Below are 19,530 nucleotides of genomic sequence, written 5' to 3'. Positions count from 1 at the left end.
AGTTCCGCCCACATTTAGGACCGATGCACAGAATTCCTCCACGACAAAAACGTAGGCCGTTGTTAAAACTTCTCTTGTCACTTAAAATATGCGCTAATCGCGAGAAAAATGTTATAAGCTCTATAATTTTTTACCTGGCTTGTTTAATAAAGTCAGACGTTAAAATGATGACTTCGTTTATTTTTGTGACTGGCTGGCAGAGTAATACAGCTCTATGAGTAATACAGTACGCCGCGGACCGTAGCCCATAGTAGGGTTATTTTTTCTACCTACACTAGTGTAGCCAGTGTAGCATGGGTCTATTTTTTTTTTCACCAGTGTACGAAAGTGTAGCTCCGCCCACCTACACGAACGTATTTCTTTTACGCGTGGTGTAACTACACTTTCTACACCGCTTTCTTTGGAGGTGTAGGCTAGCAGACGAAAAAGAAGGCGTGCGTTTCAAACCAAGGAGGATATATAAATATATAGGATATATAAATATATATCCTCCTTGTTTCAAACGCACAACGCCATTTTGTGACTGTTCTTTTACTTTCTTGCAATATTTTCCTACAGATGCCGCATGCTCATGAACGGGGACACGGAGTACTTTCAGAAGTACTACAGGATGTCTTCTGAAAAGTTTGAGGAGCTGCAATCCTTAGTCGAAGGGCCGCTCACCAAGCTCTTCGTTGTGCGCGAACCCATACCGTCACGAGCAAGACTTGGGATGACTCTGAGGTACTAGGGAGTGCGCCTACATTTACTGGCGATCGCTGACACGAGTACACCTAGCTGACATTTCTCCGTTTTCATCAGGGATGCAAATTCAGGATGTCGCCATGGCCTTCAGAGTGGGCATTTCCACAGCGAATAATATTATCCGCGAGACGTGCAAGGTGCATGCTGTGGCAAGTTCTCCAACCCATTTTCCTCAAGGTGCGTTGTCGGCAGCAAAAGAATGTAAATGTGCTGCTTCCTAATTTGTTCCGGTAAATGAGCTAAATATTGGCTTTAGAGCATGCTGCTTGTGCAGGTGCACCAGTGACGGAGAGCTGACTCACAGCACAGGCCAGTGAGCTCCAGGCAGTATATTACGGAATTCGCTTTAATCGTTTTTCTGTTTTTTGCTTCACATCACCGAGCAGGGAACATACATAATGGAAAGGCACCAAAGGTCCTAATGCATAATAAACAGATTATTTTTTTAAAAATTCAGTGCTGAATTTAAGACCTTTGTTTTCAGGAACAGCTCAGCAACGAATGATGTGAAACAGGCGCCGTCTGCTCTATTTACATTTTAAATGATAAAGATAATGAAAATGAGGTAAGGAAACAATGAGATGAAAGGGAGAAGCGCATGTCAGGAATGTCCAGAATCCCCCCCGCCTCTTTAAATACAAACTCAACAGTTATGCATATGCTACAAAAGCAATTGCAAGCTCGTTAAGTCTTCCCATCCACATGCACAAGTTTGAATCTCATGATTAGTAAACTAGTCCTACAGCTCACATGCCACCCTCCTCCCTTCCCCTAAAAAGAAAACAGCACTTGATCAGTTGCTTGAAACACTAAAAATTTATGGAACAGTGTATGTTGCCGACCTTGTTGGTTCCGAGATGTTGACGTGCAAGACGGGTGCCTCTCTCGCATACCTGTTTTTAGTTTGCACTGCTGGTCCTTTTACACCAGAAATGCTTTCCTGTCTCTCATTGCCACCACAGGTGCCAACTACCGCTGACTGGCAGAAGGTCGCCGAGGGATTTTTTGAGAGATAGAATTTCCCCTATTGTGTAGGTGCCGTGGACGAGAAATACAGGCCCTACCAAATTCAGGACGCCTGTACTTCCACTATAAGGTAATGTCGACATTGCCCTCCCCCTATTTTTTTTGCAAATCTCACTATTATCTTGTATATATGAACTGTTCATCATTACAGGCACATACTCTATACTGCTGATGGCTGTCGCTGACAGCAACTTGAAGTTTATTTTAGTAGATGTTGGGGCCTATGGAAGGCAAAGCGATGGTGGAACGCTCGGAGCATCAAGATTTGGCAAATCCCTGGAGCGTGGCCTTCTTGGCCTTCCGCCACCAGCATGTTTCCCGAAACGCCAACGGTGGCACCCCATGTCTTCATTGGGGACGAAGCTTTTCAGCTTCGACAAGACTTTCTTCGGCCTTACCCAAGCAGAGGCCTGGATGACGACAAAAGAATATACAACTACCGGCTCAGCCGAGCAAGGTTTGTTGCAGTGATAAATTGATCAATTGTAAAGGTGTCATCACTAGCCGGGTGGCAAAGAATGCTGACATAATTTGACGCGTCTCTCGATATCACAAACACAATGTGCTTTATCAAAATTCTTTTCAGGAGGTGTGTTGAAAACACCTTTAGGGTGATGACCTCCAGGTTCCGAATCTTTTGCCGGGTAATTAATCTGCTGCCTGAGAATGCAGATTATGTGGTACTGGCTGCATGTGTCCTGCATAATTTCCTCACTGAAGATGCAGCTTATATGCCTCTAAATTATGCAGACACAGAAGATTGCTACGGCAATGTGACTGAAGGTCAGTGGTGGCAAGAAGAAGATGCAACAGCCATGCATGATTTGGAGCCTCCAGTGGGCCATAACTACAGTCGTAATGCAGCTGCAACAAGGGACATTTTCAAGAAGTATTTCACAAGCACGCAAGGAGCTGTGCCATGGCAGTGGACGTCAGCTGGGCTGCAGCACTGAAGACAATGTGTAAGATTGGCCTTCGGCTTTGGAATCTTCAGAGGCTGGCGCTTGACGAAGAAGACGACGAGAAGTGCCGAACGCTGTGTCAGCAATGACCTCTACAGTCCTCTTCCCAGCACATCAACCGGGAACCGCTAGAGCCTTCTTGAGCAATGGACACCATTCTACCTTACTGCCCTGTGGTGCTTCCGAATTTACAGCTCTTTCTGAAGCCGCAACTTAGCCGAAGAATGCCGACAGCTTGCCCGGTCCTTCACTTCTCGTGTTCAGCAGCAGCAGAAAAGCACCCGTGATCCCCCTGCACTTCCTCCCGCTTACCTTCCCGACTCTTTGGTTTGGCTCTGGGTACCCTCCTCAGTTCCCGGCCTTTCCTCCGAACTTTTTAGCAAGTACCAGGGACCCGACCACAGACATCCCCCATCAATTACCTCATCGAACCCCTTATGCCGCCCCCTGATCATCGTTGCCGAGGTCGCGCCATTGTCCACACGACCCGCCTCAAACCATACTACGGCCCCGCCGTCGTCACATCGCCCTAGGATGCCAGGATGGCGCCTTTTCGCCCGGGGGAAATTGTAAGGCTGGCCTTCGGATTTGGAATCTTCAGAGGCTGGTGCTTAACGAAGAAGACAACGAGAAGCGCCGAACGCTCCGTCCCTTGTGCGTGCTCTGGACTGACCGCTGCCTCTGGTCTGTAGCTCGACTGTACCGCTGGTTGTTTGCGATGCAGTGCTTTGCAAGACGTTCCTTATTGCAAATGCTATTGCTGCAGCACCACAAGGGCATTATTGCAGAGGTGACAATGGGAGGAAAATGATCATGTGACAAAAACAAAAACAGCTAAGCACAGGTGGTAAAAGCAAGAACGTAACCAAATAGATAACATCGATGAGTCATCTCGACGGAAAACAGTCTTCAGTGTACCGTGGTGCAAAATTACAACACAGAAATGGAAAAGGTACACTATTGCATGAAGCATATGCCAGCCAAAAGATATGAAGTTAACGAGATATTAATCTACGGCAGACTGCGTGACAATGAACACAGGAACTCTGAACACATTTTGCATTCACCAATGCTCTTGGGAAGCCTATTGCACTGTGCGGAAGCATGCGGAAAAAATTAATTACAGTAGACATCAGTACGACAGTGCATTTCAAGAACTCTCAGCTCGTGATCACATCGTATAGAGATGAAGTGGGGAGGGGGAATGTACAAGTTCTTATTTATTCCTGTGAGGTCAGAGTAAAGTTGGAAAAAAAGTTCTAATTTTGCAGTTAATCACCGGTGTGCCAGTGATTTCATACCAAGGTTCCCTTTAACTAATGTAATACTGCTGCGGAAGTTATAATTACCAGAAACAAATCTTGCAGCGCGGTTTTGGACGCAGTCAAGGTTTTCTATAAGATTAGAGCTTTGAGGGTCTCATACCACTCAAGCATATTCGAATACCAGACGAATGTTTGTTATGTAAAGCTTGCTTTCTGGCGGACTTTACACGTCTAGCAGGTGTAGCATACGAGATGACTTTAAGGTTAAGAATTCAATGTGCCTGTTCCATGTTAAATTTTCTGAGAAATAGACCCTGTGGTATTTGTAATGTTGGACCTTTTCAAGAAGTAGTCCGTCCAATTTATTCACTGATCTCACAGGAAAGCGTTTACGGGTGAATGACACAAGTTGACATTGAGCATTGTTCAAAGACATGCCCCACTTAGTGCACCAATCATGAATTTTGTTTACATCATTCTGCAAACTACTAACATCACAATCATTTTCTACATTCCTGTATATGGCACAATCATCAGCATATAACCTCACTTTACATTCTAGATTTTAGAAAATGTCATTTATAAAGACTAAAGATCTTTAAAAAGACTATATAAACGTCTATATAAAGACTAAAAAAAGGCCCCAAAACAGACCCTTGGGGCACGCCAGAGGTTACGGTGACAGGTGTTGATTTAGTGCCGTTAAAACATGCTGTGTTCGCCCAGACAAGTAATTTCTAATCCAATCTACTATTGCAGGGTGTATACCGAGACAAGATAATTTATGTAACAGCAATGCATGAGAAAAGGTGTCAAAAGCTTTCCGGAAATACAAAAATATTGCTACGAGCAATTCGAATCCGAATGCTGGGATCGATACCCAGCACCTCCACCAAATGTTAGGAGCAATTTGAAGGAGAACCTCCGGAGCCGAGACGTAAAACTGTGGCGGTCCCCAAGTGGTCCCAGTATGCGAGCGGGAGAGAAACATCTTCTTTCTCCACGGGTGCAGGCGCTTTTTCTTCTTCTTCCACAGTGGTACGTATCAATATGCAGTATACCTTAAATCCAAGGTGAAAAGAGTAAAAGAGATCATGGGAGAACTCTACCAGTTGAGTCGTACATGACAAGCCAGGCCTGAATCCAGGTTGAACATTCGAAAAGAAATTGTTTTGAAGGTCACAGCACTGTATATAATGTGTTCTATTGTTTTGCAACATATGCAAGTTTGAGAGATAGGCCTGTAGTTTTATAGTACACTTTTCTAGTTCTTTTTACTCATGTGGTGCTCTCACAGCCATGTCAGTTGGGTATTGCCCTTGACTATATTGTTCACATACATGCAACAGCTCCATTTTTAAATGCATGAGCATATGTGGTGGAGTGGCATCCATTTGCGGTTTTAAAGATAATAAAAAGTGGCTTGAGGCATCCATAGGCCTGAGGGACGTAATGGCGTTTCTCACAGAGTGTAGGTCTCGCTCTGTATCCTGGATCGCTTGCCGCTTTTTTTGCCGTTTTATTCCCCTTAAGGGAACAGCACTTGTGCTTTGGGTTGGCGCTGGAGGCAGCCCGGCTTCACTGCCCTCTGTACAGCCTGGTCCTTCAAATATTGCCTCAAGCTCGTCCAGAGGCGCCTCTGGCTCCTTTTCGTTAGACACAGGGCTGGCCATGAGCAGCTCTGCACTGCCAACCGACAAATCAGTTGGCGCCAGCTTGCAGAAGCTCCTGGGTGGAATGTACGCAAACTGTTAAATCGTTTTCACATTTATACTACTCGTCGCTTACCATCTTGTTTCAACGGTGTCCCTGAGGAACTCCATCTGCTGCATGTAGGGCCATGAAGATTTGATGCCAGCTGCTGCCCCACTCCTCTAATTGTCGGCTTCATCTTTTATATTTTTCCTAAAAGTGTCTCAGATTTTTCCACCGATTCAACACCTCTTCCGTTGTCACTGAAATGGGGAGCAGCACGCAGCGTGATGTTAATCAAAATAAGAAATAAAGGATTATGAGTCCACATAAAAGCGCCAAAATCATGCATGAACATGCAGATAGCGCAGCCTGTGCGCACACCACTAAAATAAGTCCACACCTGTGTGAAATCGGAAGGGCCGACTCCCGTTTACAAACGCGCCATAGAGTTGCATATAAAAGTAGGCAGGCAGTGCATTAAATTACATTTCACGACTGACTAAAAGGCTACACACGAACGCCAGCTTTTTTCTGACGGCCACGTGAAGCAAAAAATACTGGTACAACTAGACTGCACAGAACATCCGCGCGCACTGGGGAAAAAAAAAATTAAATTCTGAGGAGCCTACAGTAACGTTTGCGTGAACCAGTACAATACACACTTGTATGCTTATTCGTCTCAAATATACATCGAAAATGCGTGCTCGGAGAAGCCTCGACGAAGAGCGCTCGTGTGCGAATCATTGCAATCGCACAAGTGCGGTCTGCGCGGCGACAAAAACCCGTTTCCGACAAGCTCCGCCGCCTCACTGGAGTGGCGAGAAAAATTTGTTACGACAAAGCACACGCAGCGTCATGCACTTCAAGAAACTGCAGCGTAAAAAAAAAATCGCAATCCAAGAGTTCTTTACAACTCGTGTTTTTGCTTACCGGTGGCGTAGTTCTTGCGCAGGACGTCTCTGACTTCTTCCCAAAGGGTTTCTTTCCAGCCCGGTTTCGAAAGTTATCTTTCACATCCCACAGTAGTGGCCGGTTTGCAACCTCTGCAATTAGCAGTTCATTGAAGAGCTCGCGTGGCATGTTCTCGGCTGCACGTGTAGCACACAAACACAAACACTGGTTGGTCTACGAGCATGCTTTCTTGCACGAGGCCTCTACTGGTCACGTGGCAAAGCCGGGCCGTCATTGGTTGAGATGCGGTGCTGCCGCGGAAATTTCCAACTTGCCGGAACTCCGCGCCGCTCCAGCCGCTGGGGCTTTCTCCGGAGTTCGCGGGCGGTTGCAGCTCTCTATGAGGCTAGCAGACGAAAAAAGAAGGCGCGCGTTTCAAACGCACAACGCCATTTTGTGATAAGTCTGTGAAGTTCGTCCGCCTGGACGATGGCAGCGTTATGGCGGTGCACCCACGAGACGGACAGTGGCAACCTTACCTTCTACGAAGATAAAAGCTGTTCACACGTCTGAATGTGCATATTTAGTCTGCCGAACGCTACTTCGCGTTTAGGAAATCCGCGTTCGTTCCGCTGGTATCTGTGCTGTGCGATCTACGTGAAAAAAAAAAAAAATGTATTTTGCGTACATGGTCATCCACGAATCTGTGTATGTTATGGTGACTTCCAATCGCAGAGTTGGAGCACTTCTGGAGCAACGTTTCCTGCTCTTTTCGGAGCAACTGTATTCCAAACGCATATCTGAGGCATGGATCGCGTCTTCCAATCGTAGACAGGGAGCGGTTGCCGAGCCGAGATTGCTCCGTGGAGCAGTCGGGAGTGCTCCGCCGAAATCGGCGGATCCGACCGGAAGTTTGCGTGACGTTCTTTTTCAGCAGTGATAGCTCTGGCCAGAGCAAGTGTACTCCAATCGCAATTTCAGGTCGCGCGTTCTGCGCCGGATTCAGGCGCTCTGTCACAGAGCGTGCAGACCGCTCCGGGCCTGCGATTGGAATTCACCATTAGTGCGAAGCTCCCTACGCTTACAGTATCGACTTTCACGTCTGTGTATTAATATGGCAGCGCTTCAAAGCGGTCGGAGGCCGCTGGCTGTGAGCCGAGGAACAGCCATCGAAAGTCGCACCCCATATGCATGCCGCGGAACGCCGGTTTCAACGCGTCGCAGAACGTTGTTCCCCTATAGTTACGACAGAAGCATGGATGCTTTGTATTTCGCACGAGGAACCCGTCAACCCTTCATCCGACGATGAACTTACTGTGCAAGAAATTTAGCGACAGCTGCGTGCTCCATGCATCCGCAGAACATACGATACAAGTTTGTGTGTTGCGCTCCTTTTGGGGGGGGGGAACAAAACTGTCATTTGAATTTCTCTGCCGTAATAAACGCCAGCAAAACGTTTTGCAGTATATATTTCTCCATTTTCTCTTATAATAAATTACAACAACTCAAAATTTCAGAGGTTGTCGTCTGCTCTCGAGGACGACGGCGCTCCGTGGCTATTGGCTGACGCTCGTGTAGACGAGTGCAGCGCCTCATGCCATAGCTTTAGCCCCGCCCTCCACTCGCCTACACGAGCCTGCACGAAGTGTAGCTCAGTGTAGGTTAAAAAATAGCCCTAGTAGCACGGATTTCTTTTTATTTAAGCGAATGCTTTACTAGGCTATGTCGGCGGTTTCGTGTCATCAAAACGTGTCCGCAGCCATTGTGGGGAACCAGAAAGATAGAACGTCTAAAAAGTGGTTGCAATTGAAGCATAATTATGTGAGGATGCGGCGAAAAAAGTTTCGTGATTACCGGATGAATAGTAAATTAATTAGAGCCAAAATGTGAATGAATGAACTTTATTCCCGTCATCATGGGGTCTCACGGTCGGGGCGCAGCAATGGACCATTTCGGAAAGTTGCGCGCGCCCCCTACGCGACCGCCGCAAAGCAGGCTGGGAATTGTGAGCGAGGTTGCCGGGCAGGATCCGCCGGAGCAGTGGTACGCTATGGACGCCGCGCAACAGCAGGTAAAAAAAAAACGTTTTTTTGGAGTGCTAGTAATACTTTTGTTGCATATTTGCGCCGCACAAGTTATCTTTACATTGCCGTACAACTTTTCTGTGGTTATGCAGCCGACGCTACGAGCGCGAAGCAGTATTTTCGCAAGTGAGCGCACGAGAAGCGCACACATGTGCCAGTGTCGCGCGCTCGCTGCTTGCGTTGCATAGCAACAGCGTTGTCAGCGTTTTATATATCTATGCTGCAGAAGGCACGAGCGCGATCTTACGGCTAGCAGGCGTGTTTTGCTGGTGAGCACGCGCTAACAGTGCATTTATTTACTGGTCGCCCGTCGCGAACATTCCAAGTTTGTGCGGCTGTCCCGGCGGCAGGCGTAGTACGTAGCGTACAGTACATTCATGTTTGTTGCAACAGTGCGACACCCTCTTGCGAGAATGTATGCGCTGTATTTTAGCAAAATACGTCGTTATCGAGCACTGCCCATTCAGTCTTTTGGTTACAGCGTGCTATTTAATCTATGTTTATTCTACGCACGACTCTGAAACAAGTATATGGTCGAAAGAAACGGACAGAGCATACGTTAATAACGTACACCTTGCAAGAAGTAAGTAGTTGAGTTGGCGCTTAGCTTGTGCCAGCGCATTTTCTTGTCTGTAGTGTTGTTTGAATAGCGCGCAGCAAGTACGAAGCAGAACCAAGCTCTTGCATTAGCACTGTTACATTCTGTGTAGCTGAGCATAGCATCTCGATACAGATAGCAGTTGCTGTTTGTGCCATATTCAACGAGTTTGACAGCTCATACCATCTCGGTCGCGGTCTCCATGTCTTACTACCATGGAGTGCAGATAGACGCAGCCAAAATATGAACGTGCCTCGGTGGCTACAAGTAACGCGAACGCGGTCGAAAAAAACAAACTGGGGCGGATGTTTTGACTAACCTGAAAAACATGGACGCGCCAGTACTTTGCACTAGGGCGCCTCAGAGTTTAGCTAGATGTTTACCGAGCCCGTCCATGTGCAACATTCTTCACGGCCGCGCGTAGTAAACGAAACGGGTTCAGCGTTGCTTTTCAAGCATGCTTGCCACAATTAAACAAAACACAATGTATAAATACTCTTTTATTTCAAGATCGCATTGGTGGTCCCATGATCAGCTGTGTATGCTTGCATGCTCTGTTTATATGTGGAGTGCCAAGGAAAACATTTTGACACTTGCTTATACCCATGGTGCAGGTACCACTACGAACCATTCGTAATGCAATCCCTCTTCAAGAAAGGTTACCGAAAGGACCATGGACAAAGCAGTTAAAAGACGTGCCGGATGGGTTCTCGGAGCAAGAAATCTTGGCACATCAGAATGCACATGGTGCTCAGAAACATACTGTAAGCGGATACAGGATGTTTAAATCAGAGAAGGTTCAAAATGTTCTTATTTGCAAGGCTGACAGGTCCACTTTTGTTAAAGCAACCGTGGAGGCATCGTTCTCTTTGGCAAAATCGTATAACACCGCTGCTGTGCTCTCGTCAAATGGAACTGTGGTTGAAGGAACCTGCAACTGCCGGGCTGGAGCTGCAGGTGTTTGTAAACATGTAGTTGCATTATTATGGTTTTTACTAGACCTGAAGCGCTCTGGGGCAGCCTACGTGCGAGACACGCAGTCGTGTACAGACAAACCCAGAGCATGGGGTACTGGGGCTAAGAAGGTCAACGTGCACACACGTGAGTTCTCACAACTACGTTTTGTGAAACATATGCCAATGAAAGCTGGTAGGCATCTGACTCAAGAAACCACAGTTTCTCTGAGAGTGACAGAAGACCATATTAAGAGAATGCATCAGACACAGAAAAATATTCCAAACGCCATGCTATGCAAGACGCTGGAGGACAACCACTTTCTGCCCGTACCAGTGAAAAGAACACTTCACGAGGAGGCTCTTAGCCAGATGCCAATCAGGTTACCAGTGCAATCCCTGTGGGCTGAGCATGTGCCAGCTGGGTACAAGTTCGGCTCCTGTGAGCTTACTTTAGAAGACTCATGGGCCCTTGAGCAAGCGACTAGGATGCAAAGCGGCTCTACAACATGGAACTTCGAGAGATCCAAGCGCCTGACTGCTTCACACTTCGGAGATGTGGTGTCACGGCAGAAGCCAGCTGACGAGAAGTATTTCAAGAGGCTGTTCGGGTCTAGCCAGATGCAGACCAAATACATGGCTGATGGTTTAAGGAATGAAGATGCAGCCGTGCAACGTTACATAGGGAAGAGAACAGTGCCAGTTAGGAGTTACTATTGTGGGTTGTGTGTCAATCCTGGTGTCCCTGTTCTTGGTGCAACGCCTGACCGTGTTGTAGAGGAGGGAGGAGATTTTGGTCTCCTTGAAGTTAAGACCCTCTCAGCTGCCAAGGAACGGGGTGATGAATTAGAAAATGCTGTGAATACGGCATCCTACCTGAAGAATGGAGTTCTTAAACCAACGCACAAGTACTTTTACCAGGTCCAGGGGCAAATGGCTTTGACTGGACTCTCCTGGTGTGATTTTGTGGTTGATAATGGCACAGACTGCACTTTTCAGAGGATCACTTTTGACAGCTCGCTTTGGATTTCCAAAATGCTGCCATGTCTTCTGGAATGTTACAAGAACTACCAAGAGCACTGCGCTTGTGTGTGAATTTCAATATATTGTGCTCCTGCCCGCAGTACAGTCCACAGAGGGTATGCCTTAGCCATGAACTTGACCAACTGGACGACCAACCGCTATCCGAAAAAAGAATTCGACAACATCGAAAGGACCTACCGTCGCAGAAGAAGGCCGTGCAAGCGCTTTTGCGCTTCTGGCAATCTACCGGCCTGTGTGAAAGACTAACTGAACGCCTTGTGTGTGTGTGTGTGTGTTTCCATGTGTGCACATTCCTTTTTTTCTTTTTTTCGTTTTTCTCTCTGTCATCTTTCTAACCCCTATCCCCCATCCCCAGTGTAGGGCAGCAAACCGGAGACTCACATCTGGTTAACCTCCCTACCTTTCCTTTTCATTCTCTCTCTCTCTCTCTCAATGACTTATTTCAGTTACATTGCTCTGCAGGACAAAGATGCTTGGACTCATGTACTTGCTTGGATGCTTTGGCATGTGTTCATACTTACATATATTTGGTTTTTAAATATCTTGTATGGCATTAGTCTCTATGAAGAAATGAAGAAAGTGTTTTTCTGTGTAATATCATTATGACCATGTGCATGTGTTGCCACTACCTATTTAAATGTGTGTGCAACTAGCAACTAATCGGTGTGTGAAAAGTAAATGTCAAGCACCACACGTCATGCTGCCCTGTCATTGAACACATACATAATGCACTCTTAGTCCCAGGAACCTGGGCAGCTACATACTTCAACATTTACTATACTTAATGATGATAGTGACCTCACATTGGTCTCTGTAAGGAAACCACATTGAAAGTTGCAAGCAAAATCTTTGCAAATTGACAAGTGTGTTCTCCGTAGTGAAGGTACTCTTTCACTCAATACGACTTGTAACATACGTGGAGTGAACGAACGAAGGCTTATGCTTTACAGTAAATCAATGTTTAGTCATAGAGAGCGCCCAAAGTGCACATTTAGCATACTTTGAACTGAGGGGTTAATGCACAAGTTCCGAGCAGCACTGGGCTCGCACTGCTTTTGACGACCAAGCTCAAACCTGCCGCATCTAGAGTACTGCAGCTGATATTGAGTGCGATAGCATTGATTCATATAAGTTCGTTCTCAAGGGTTCCATGCAGGACATTACATAAGAGTTGGTAATAAAGCTCTCAAATTTCAATGGCATGAAATACTCGCATACATATACAAATTTTTTACATATACAGTACACACATATACAAATATACAATACACATACATATCACAATTTTTTCAAAAATAGGAGCACGTCACTAACACATGTAAAAATAACAAAGTGAAATTCACTTTACAGATTTCATTCCAAAAAGTTAGGAAAGACAATCTGTGGTAGAAAAGACAATGGCTACAAACATCAACTTTCCATATTGTCTGTGTAGTTCAGCAATGAGACTGGTGATTTGGTGTCAAGTCATGACTCGGATATAGTACTGCCACATTCTATGCTCAAATCATTTGTACAACACTGTCACAGAAATAAGACATTGCAGCCCTATGTAGCCTGTACAGTAACTTCAGACTTCAGCAGAGCAAGAAATGCTGCTCTAGTCTGCTGTGCATGAAGTAGTGTACTTTAACGCAAGTTCAATGCCTTGCACTGCAGCAGGGATTCTCAAACTGCGTTTTGTGGAACTCTCTGGTTTCTTGGAGCACTTCCTAGATTCCCCAAGCACCTATGTTTATGCATGTCTTCATCCGCCTTAGCCAAGTATTTTGGGACTAATGCTGTAGCTGCTTACTGCTATCTTACTATACAGCCAGTCATAACTGAATTTAAGTATTTGTTCAGGTGCTGTGCAGTTTGCGTACCCCTTTTAAATATGTCGGCCAGCACCTTTTGAAGTCTCAGCCGCAGCGGTCGAATTTCGATGGAGGCAAAATTCTAGAGGCCCATGTACTGTGCAATGTCAGTGCATGTTAAAGAACCCAGGTGGTCGAAATCTCCTGAGCCCTTCTCTACGGGGTCCCTCATAGCCTCAGTCGCTTTGGGACGTTAAACCCCCATAAAGCAAATCTTTCCAAGACAGGCTCCGTGACCGAAGCTGGCCAAAACATAAATGAAACTTGTTAGAAGCCGACTGCATTTTAGCCAAATAAAGTTGGTCTTTCTTCAACTGAGAAAGAAAAAGTTTGAGCACCCCTGCGTTACAGTAGACCATGCACAACATACAAAACATTAAAAACGCCACCATCGCTCATCGGTTTAGAATGGGCTCATGCATGAAATTATTGAGAAAACAACAAATTTTCCATATCTTGTTCAGCTTCTCTGCCATAACATTAGGAAAGACGGCACGGAGTATCCTGAAGTTTTTAACTTCCCTGATGACACGCTCAACATGGATTCGCAAACTGGCTATCTGCCGTGTTGCTAACTCATCTGCCAGTGACAACTGCGTGCGGCCATTCAACATGGGTGGCATGTTTAATTTGACTCCAAGCTGACGGAGGTCATCTTCAATGAGGAATCCTCTATCCGCCATTACACTGTCCCCTTCCTCGAGCAACTCATACAGGCCACTGTGTCTTGTGATTTCTCGATCAGAAAGTCTTCCAGGAGCAAGATTAGACACGAAAGAAACGAAGCCATTTGGAGTGATGCCAATGAGCCCTTTTGCGGTGTTATGTCCCTTATACGAGCTGAAAGTGTCGCTTTGTGTTTTGTAGTCAGACGGGTTCTCGATAAAAATTTCTGTGCAGTCCAGTACAATGCGTGTAGATGGGTACAGTTCTTTAAAATTGTCTGGCATGAACAGGTCCACTGTGTTACGTGATGGCCACATTGGTACCTGGATTAGCATTTCATACAAAAAATTAACCCAAAATGAGTACATAGCACTCACGGTCGCCACAGACACTTTCAGGCGATATGCCAAATCCTGCTCTAGCAGGCCAACTCTGAGCCTGCAAAGCACTGCAATAAGCTGTTCTTTCATTGTCAGTGCTGGTGGCCTGCCAGCACCCGTTTTCAGTGTCTGGTACATGCATTCAACATGTTCAACGAACGCATCAAATTTTTTGAAGGAGTTGAAACCCGTATAAAACACGAGTCGTTTCTCATCTGAAACGAAATCGTGAACTTTGGAGACACAATCTTTTAGTTTTAGTTTCTCTTTGAGAGCCTCAACTTTCACATCGTGCAACTGAGACTTCAGATCCTCGACCTCTTTCTGGAGCTCAGATTTGTCTTTGCGGAGCAAGCTATTTTCATGCTCGAGTTTTTCGCAGTGTTCGAGAAGGTGGGCGACTTTTCTTAGTGCGGCAGCAGATGCTGCGTCTGGAGGCCCCATGGAGTATGAGTGGTCGGCACCTAAAAAAGAAATGAACTGTTTAATGATTTGCGAACAGTTAGGCCCTGCTTTAATGCAGATTTCAGGTTTTGAAATAGTCACTTCAGCCGACAGTGGGTGTTCTGAACCTTTGCTCTCGGCTTACATTGATATACAGACAACAGAGAACCAGGATAACGAAGCCATACAGCCCAACTCTCTTTCACTCCACTGATCCACCTGTGCAAGCAGCTTACCAACCAGCAAGTCCAGATCAATACTATCCAGTTATACTTCTAAGCCTCATGAGCTGTTTGTTTCCCCTCCTGAGCATGCAGTTCGACGACGTTGCAGCTTGTGCTACCAGCGTACTGGTGTGGAATCGCCAATCATGCTGCATGACCGTATCCGTAGTGAACCAAAATACATAAATACTAGGTTTCATGCACCCAGCAAGTCCACCAAATTTGGCTAGCCTGACTTTTGGGACATTTCTCCAAGCTGGGGTGAAGGGAATAATGTCGAGGAAAAAGAAATGAAATGGGTAAGTTTCACAATGCCGTGCACTGGTGGAAGAGGTACCGCGTTTATCATAAAACTCGCTGTAGTAACATATGCACGGTAGAAATCACTGATAACATTTATGTCACAGAACACATGAGGTTCTGCCACTCCCAACATGCAACCTATCATGCAGACGTCCAATGGCTAGCTGGAAAAGCTCGCGGAAAACTGGCTTCGCGGGAAAAAGTTTTGTCAGTTTTCACTGGATGTAGAAGCCGCTCGCTATAAATATGCCGGTTGCCACAACACCCGTGGACCTCGGTATCAGTGGGCGCGATAGGGGTCCGTTAAAAGCGAAAAATAAGTTTTCATAGTGGAATGAAGAAAGCGACCATTTTTAACCACCACTAACCTTCCGTTTCCGTGCGAGGCGAAGCCGGTGCACCGAAGGTCAGCTGGGTGGGCTCCTTGGAAACTGCGTCGCTCTCTGCGTACAAAAAAAAAAACGCTTTCATGAAAATGCGTACACACAAAGCCGAAGCATCAGAAAAAAGATGGCACAGTTAAAGCGTCGCTTACTTCGATCGCATTGGGGCACGTCAACTACGCAGCCGATCTCCAACTCGTTCAGAAGGAGCACCGGGCTGGCAGAGGCAGTTTTGGAGCTCGTCTTCTTGCGTTTCGCGACTGGAAAGGATTTGGAAGTTATGATAATATGCAATAACAGTCTGAATATATATACTTACCGGTATTAAAGGAAAGAGATAGTTGATTGATGACTTTATGGGGGAAAATTGTTGGCAGCCGGTCCATATAACCACGGCGTCCACTTGCGTTGAAGTGGGCTCCGCATATCCGGTGGTGCTTAGAAGGTTGCCACAAAGAGAAGCGACCAGCACTTCCCTGGCGGTTAATTCTTCTCACCCACTCCTTTTTTTCTTTTTCATTTGCAGGGAACGCATGAAATGAAACGTTCTTGTCTCTCAGCGTGTTGTTGTCGCAACCAGGCACACAACAAGTCTGACCGCCGCCTCGGCACTTCGACGACATCGCGTGCAGTAGTGGCTGCGGTCACTAAGTGACCAACAGGCACGTAACACTTAATATAGCGCACCTGCAACCGCCCAACACCAAAAAATACACGAAATCTCAAACCAAACAAAGTACGCACACACACACACCACAGCTATGCAAACGCAGGAGACAGGAAAGATGACCGGCCGGTCGGCGCTCGCTCATTTTTCCCATAATGCGTCGCGCGCCCGCTAGGTTTTTTCGCGGCGCTGCGATTTCCGAAATGGTGCATTAGTAGGGGGTGCCTCCCGGCAGGCTCTCAGCACCGGAGACCGCCGAGAGAGTCGTGTATAGTAAGCTGTCTCCGCCTGACGGATGAGGAGTCTTTGCTGATCCGGGTCGTGGCTCCGGATCAGCTCTTCCCAGGTGGCAAGGTCTGGGATGCTTTGTGATTTAGCCCCAGGAGAATCCTGACACTCCCAAATTAAGTGATTTTGCGAAGTCATTCTGAGGCAGCTACTGCAGAGCTCAGGCTCCCCAGTGTCTTCATCGTGTAGTATAAAGTACGGAAAGAATCTGTGGACCTGAAGCCTCCTCCAGGCACTGCATTCCTTTGGAGTGCAAAAAGTGGCTGTGGCCAGAGCAAAAGTGCCGCCAAATGTGAAACACCGGATGTGTAGTACCATGTGACCGAAAGCGTGGGCACAGACAACGCGTGGCGCCAAATTTGAAAGTTTGGAACGAAGCATGGTGGGAATGAGACGAATTGCACAAATTCTCAGGCAAATAGGTTTGGTTTTGGTTTTACAGGGGTTTAACCTCCCAAAGCAACTCAGGCCATGAGAGACGCCGTAGTGAAGGGCTCCGGAAATTTCGACCACCTGGGGTTCTTTAACGTGCACTGACATCGCACAGTACACGGGCCTCTAGAATTTCGCCTCCATCGAAATTCGACCACCGCGGCCGGGATCGAACCCGCGTCTTTCGGGCCGGCAACCGAGCGCCATTACCACTCAGCCACCGCGGCGGCTCTCAGGCAAATAGGTGCAATAGAGGCAAACAGGAACAAATAGGGGCAAAGAGAAGCAAATATAGGCGACGAATGCCGAGGAGGCGTCAATGCTTTCGCATTACTCCAATGCGGGCTACCGCAGTGATCTCAAATTTTTTTGTTAAATACCTTGCTTTCTTCGAAACGACATTAAAGGCGCTCACACAAGACAGTATATATTAATTAAAGCTTCGGTGATATTTACAAGTGTATTATTGCTCCTTTTATGCGCAGACATGTAACCAGATCCGGTTCCAAACCACGCGCAAACCCTGCAGATAATTTCAGAAAGCCAAATTGAAAAATAATAATTGGTTTTTGGGGAAAGGAAATGGCGCAGTATCTGTCTCATATATCATTGGACACCTGAACCGCGCCGTATGGGAAGGAATAAGGGAGGGAGTGAAAGAAGAAAGGAAGAAATAGGTGCCGTAGTGGAGGGCTCCGGAATAATTTCGACCACCTGGGGATCTTTAGCGTGCACTGACATCGCACAGCACACGGGCGCCTTAGCGTTTTTCCTCCATAAAAACGCAGCCGCCGCGGTCGGGTTCGAACCCGGGAACTCTGGATCCAAATTGAAAAAGAAATTGTTTTGGGGGGGAAGGAATAGGCGCAACATGAGACAGGCGTCTTTGCTTTCCTTAAAACCAACTTTATTTCACTTTCCTTCCCTTACGGCGCGATTCGGGTGTCCATCGATATATGAGAGACAGGAGTAATATCCTTTCCTTAAAACCAGTTTTGACCTCATTTTCCTTTCGTTACCAAGACGCTCGGCTACCGACCCGGAGTGCCCGGGTTCGAACCCGACCGCAACGGACGCGTTTCGATAGAGGCGAAACGCTAAGGCACCCCTGTGCTGTGCGATATCAGTGCACATTAAATATCCCCAGGTGGTCGAAATTATTAACCCGCCGCGGTGGCTCAGTGGTCAGCGTGCTGGGCTACTGATCCCGAGTACCCGGGGTCGAACCCGACCGCGGCGGCCGCGTTTCGATGGAGGCGATACGCTAAGGCGCCCGGGTGCTGTGCGATGTCAGTGCACATTAAAGATCCCCAGGTGGTTAAAACTCTTCCGAAGCCTTCCACTACCGCACCTATTTCTTCTTTTCTTCTCTTATTCCCTCTTTTATCCCTTCACTTACGGCGCGGTTCAGGTGTCCGCCGATATGCGATACAGATACTGCGCCATTTCCTTTCCCCAAAATTTTCCCGAGTTCCAGGGTTCGAACCCGACCGCGGCGGTTGCGTTTTTATGGAGGAAAAACGCTAAGGCGCCCGTGTGCTGTGCGATGTCAGTGCACGTTAAAGATCCCCAGGTGGTCGAAATTATGCCGGAGCCCTCCACTACGGCACTTATTTCTCTTTCTTCTTTCACTCCCTCCCTCATCCCTTCCCTTACGGCGCGGTTCAGGTGTCCAACGATATATGAGACAGATACTGCGCCATTTCCTTTCCCGCCCCAAAACCAATTATTATTATTACTCCACGACGGCACCTCTTTCTACCCTTCTTCTCTTACCCCCGTATTCACAAACTGGCCTTACCTTTACCTTACTTTAACTCGAAGGGCAACTTCAGAAAGGTTACTGAAAGTGAAAGGTAAGGGAAATGTCAATCTCTGTTCTACCCCTTTATCCCTTCCCTTAAGGCCCGGCTCAGGTGTCAGCCGATATATGAGACAGATACTGCGCCATTTCGTTTCCCCCAAAATCAATTATTATTATTATTACTCGTCTCGGTTAGTATAGGTTTATGCATGAAATAGACGCCAGGAAAGATGTGGCAGATTCTATGACAGCTCGTAGGTTGCCGCCCTTGGGTATCGGCAAGGCTCCCAGCTTAAGAGAACTTCTTGTTGGGCTAATTGGTAATTGATCATTGCAATTTAAAAGCGCCTAAGACCAGACACACAGACACGAGGAAAGAGAACGGAACAGTTGTGAAACCAGTTGGGAAAACAAGTTGTGAGTGGCGCGTCTCTTCTCTCTCGTGTGTGCGTGCGCGCGCGTGTGTGTGTGGGGAGGGAGGGGGGTGGTGATGTTTGGCGCCTTTATATCGCAATGAAGGTTCATATGCTCGACGCACCGCTAGCTTCGCCCGGTGCTGTTCTGTGAGGTGAGCAGAGCGCCTCCTCTCTGCGGCTGCTTTCGTGCGACCTCAGAAGTCGCCGTCGCCAGACGCTTGACTTCTGCACAGCGAGCGATCGCTGCCTGTCGCCGGCTTTTGTTCTTTTCGTGCCATCGAATTGTGCCTCTTCTCTTCGTGCTGAAAAGCGTGCTCGTGGTAACCTCGCTGCTTGACGCGCTGTTGCCCTCGCCCGCTCTTCTGCCTTGGCGACGTGTTAGGCAGAATGGGCCGCCCTTTCTCC

General features: G+C 47.1%; 1 protein-coding gene and 1 long non-coding RNA gene across 2 annotated transcripts; one reads left to right on the top strand and one right to left on the bottom strand.

The window, feature by feature from the left end:
* The first annotated feature begins 130 nt into the window (after positions 1–130).
* Positions 131–5,722, top strand: LOC144128158 (uncharacterized). Its single transcript, XR_013313709.1, has 3 exons — positions 131–723; positions 802–921; positions 1,707–5,722. It is a non-coding gene; the product is annotated as an uncharacterized LOC144128158 (long non-coding RNA).
* Positions 5,723–9,752: 4,030 nt separating this feature from the next.
* Positions 9,753–16,358, bottom strand: LOC144128156 (uncharacterized). Its single transcript, XM_077661259.1, has 4 exons — positions 15,838–16,358; positions 15,671–15,778; positions 15,504–15,578; positions 9,753–14,628 (listed from the first exon to the last, which is right to left on the bottom strand). Exons 1-4 carry the CDS (start codon positions 16,139–16,141, stop codon positions 13,514–13,516), a joined length of 1,602 nt encoding a protein of 533 aa, XP_077517385.1. The 5' UTR covers positions 16,142–16,358; the 3' UTR covers positions 9,753–13,513.
* Between the last annotated feature and the right edge of the window lie 3,172 nt (positions 16,359–19,530).

This window comes from Amblyomma americanum, chromosome 4, assembly GCF_052857255.1.
Source record: "Amblyomma americanum isolate KBUSLIRL-KWMA chromosome 4, ASM5285725v1, whole genome shotgun sequence".
In the NCBI taxonomy this organism is placed as follows: domain Eukaryota; kingdom Metazoa; phylum Arthropoda; class Arachnida; order Ixodida; family Ixodidae; genus Amblyomma; species Amblyomma americanum.
Note: the sequence above shows the minus strand (reverse complement) of the source record. Positions and strands in the feature narration are given on the sequence as shown.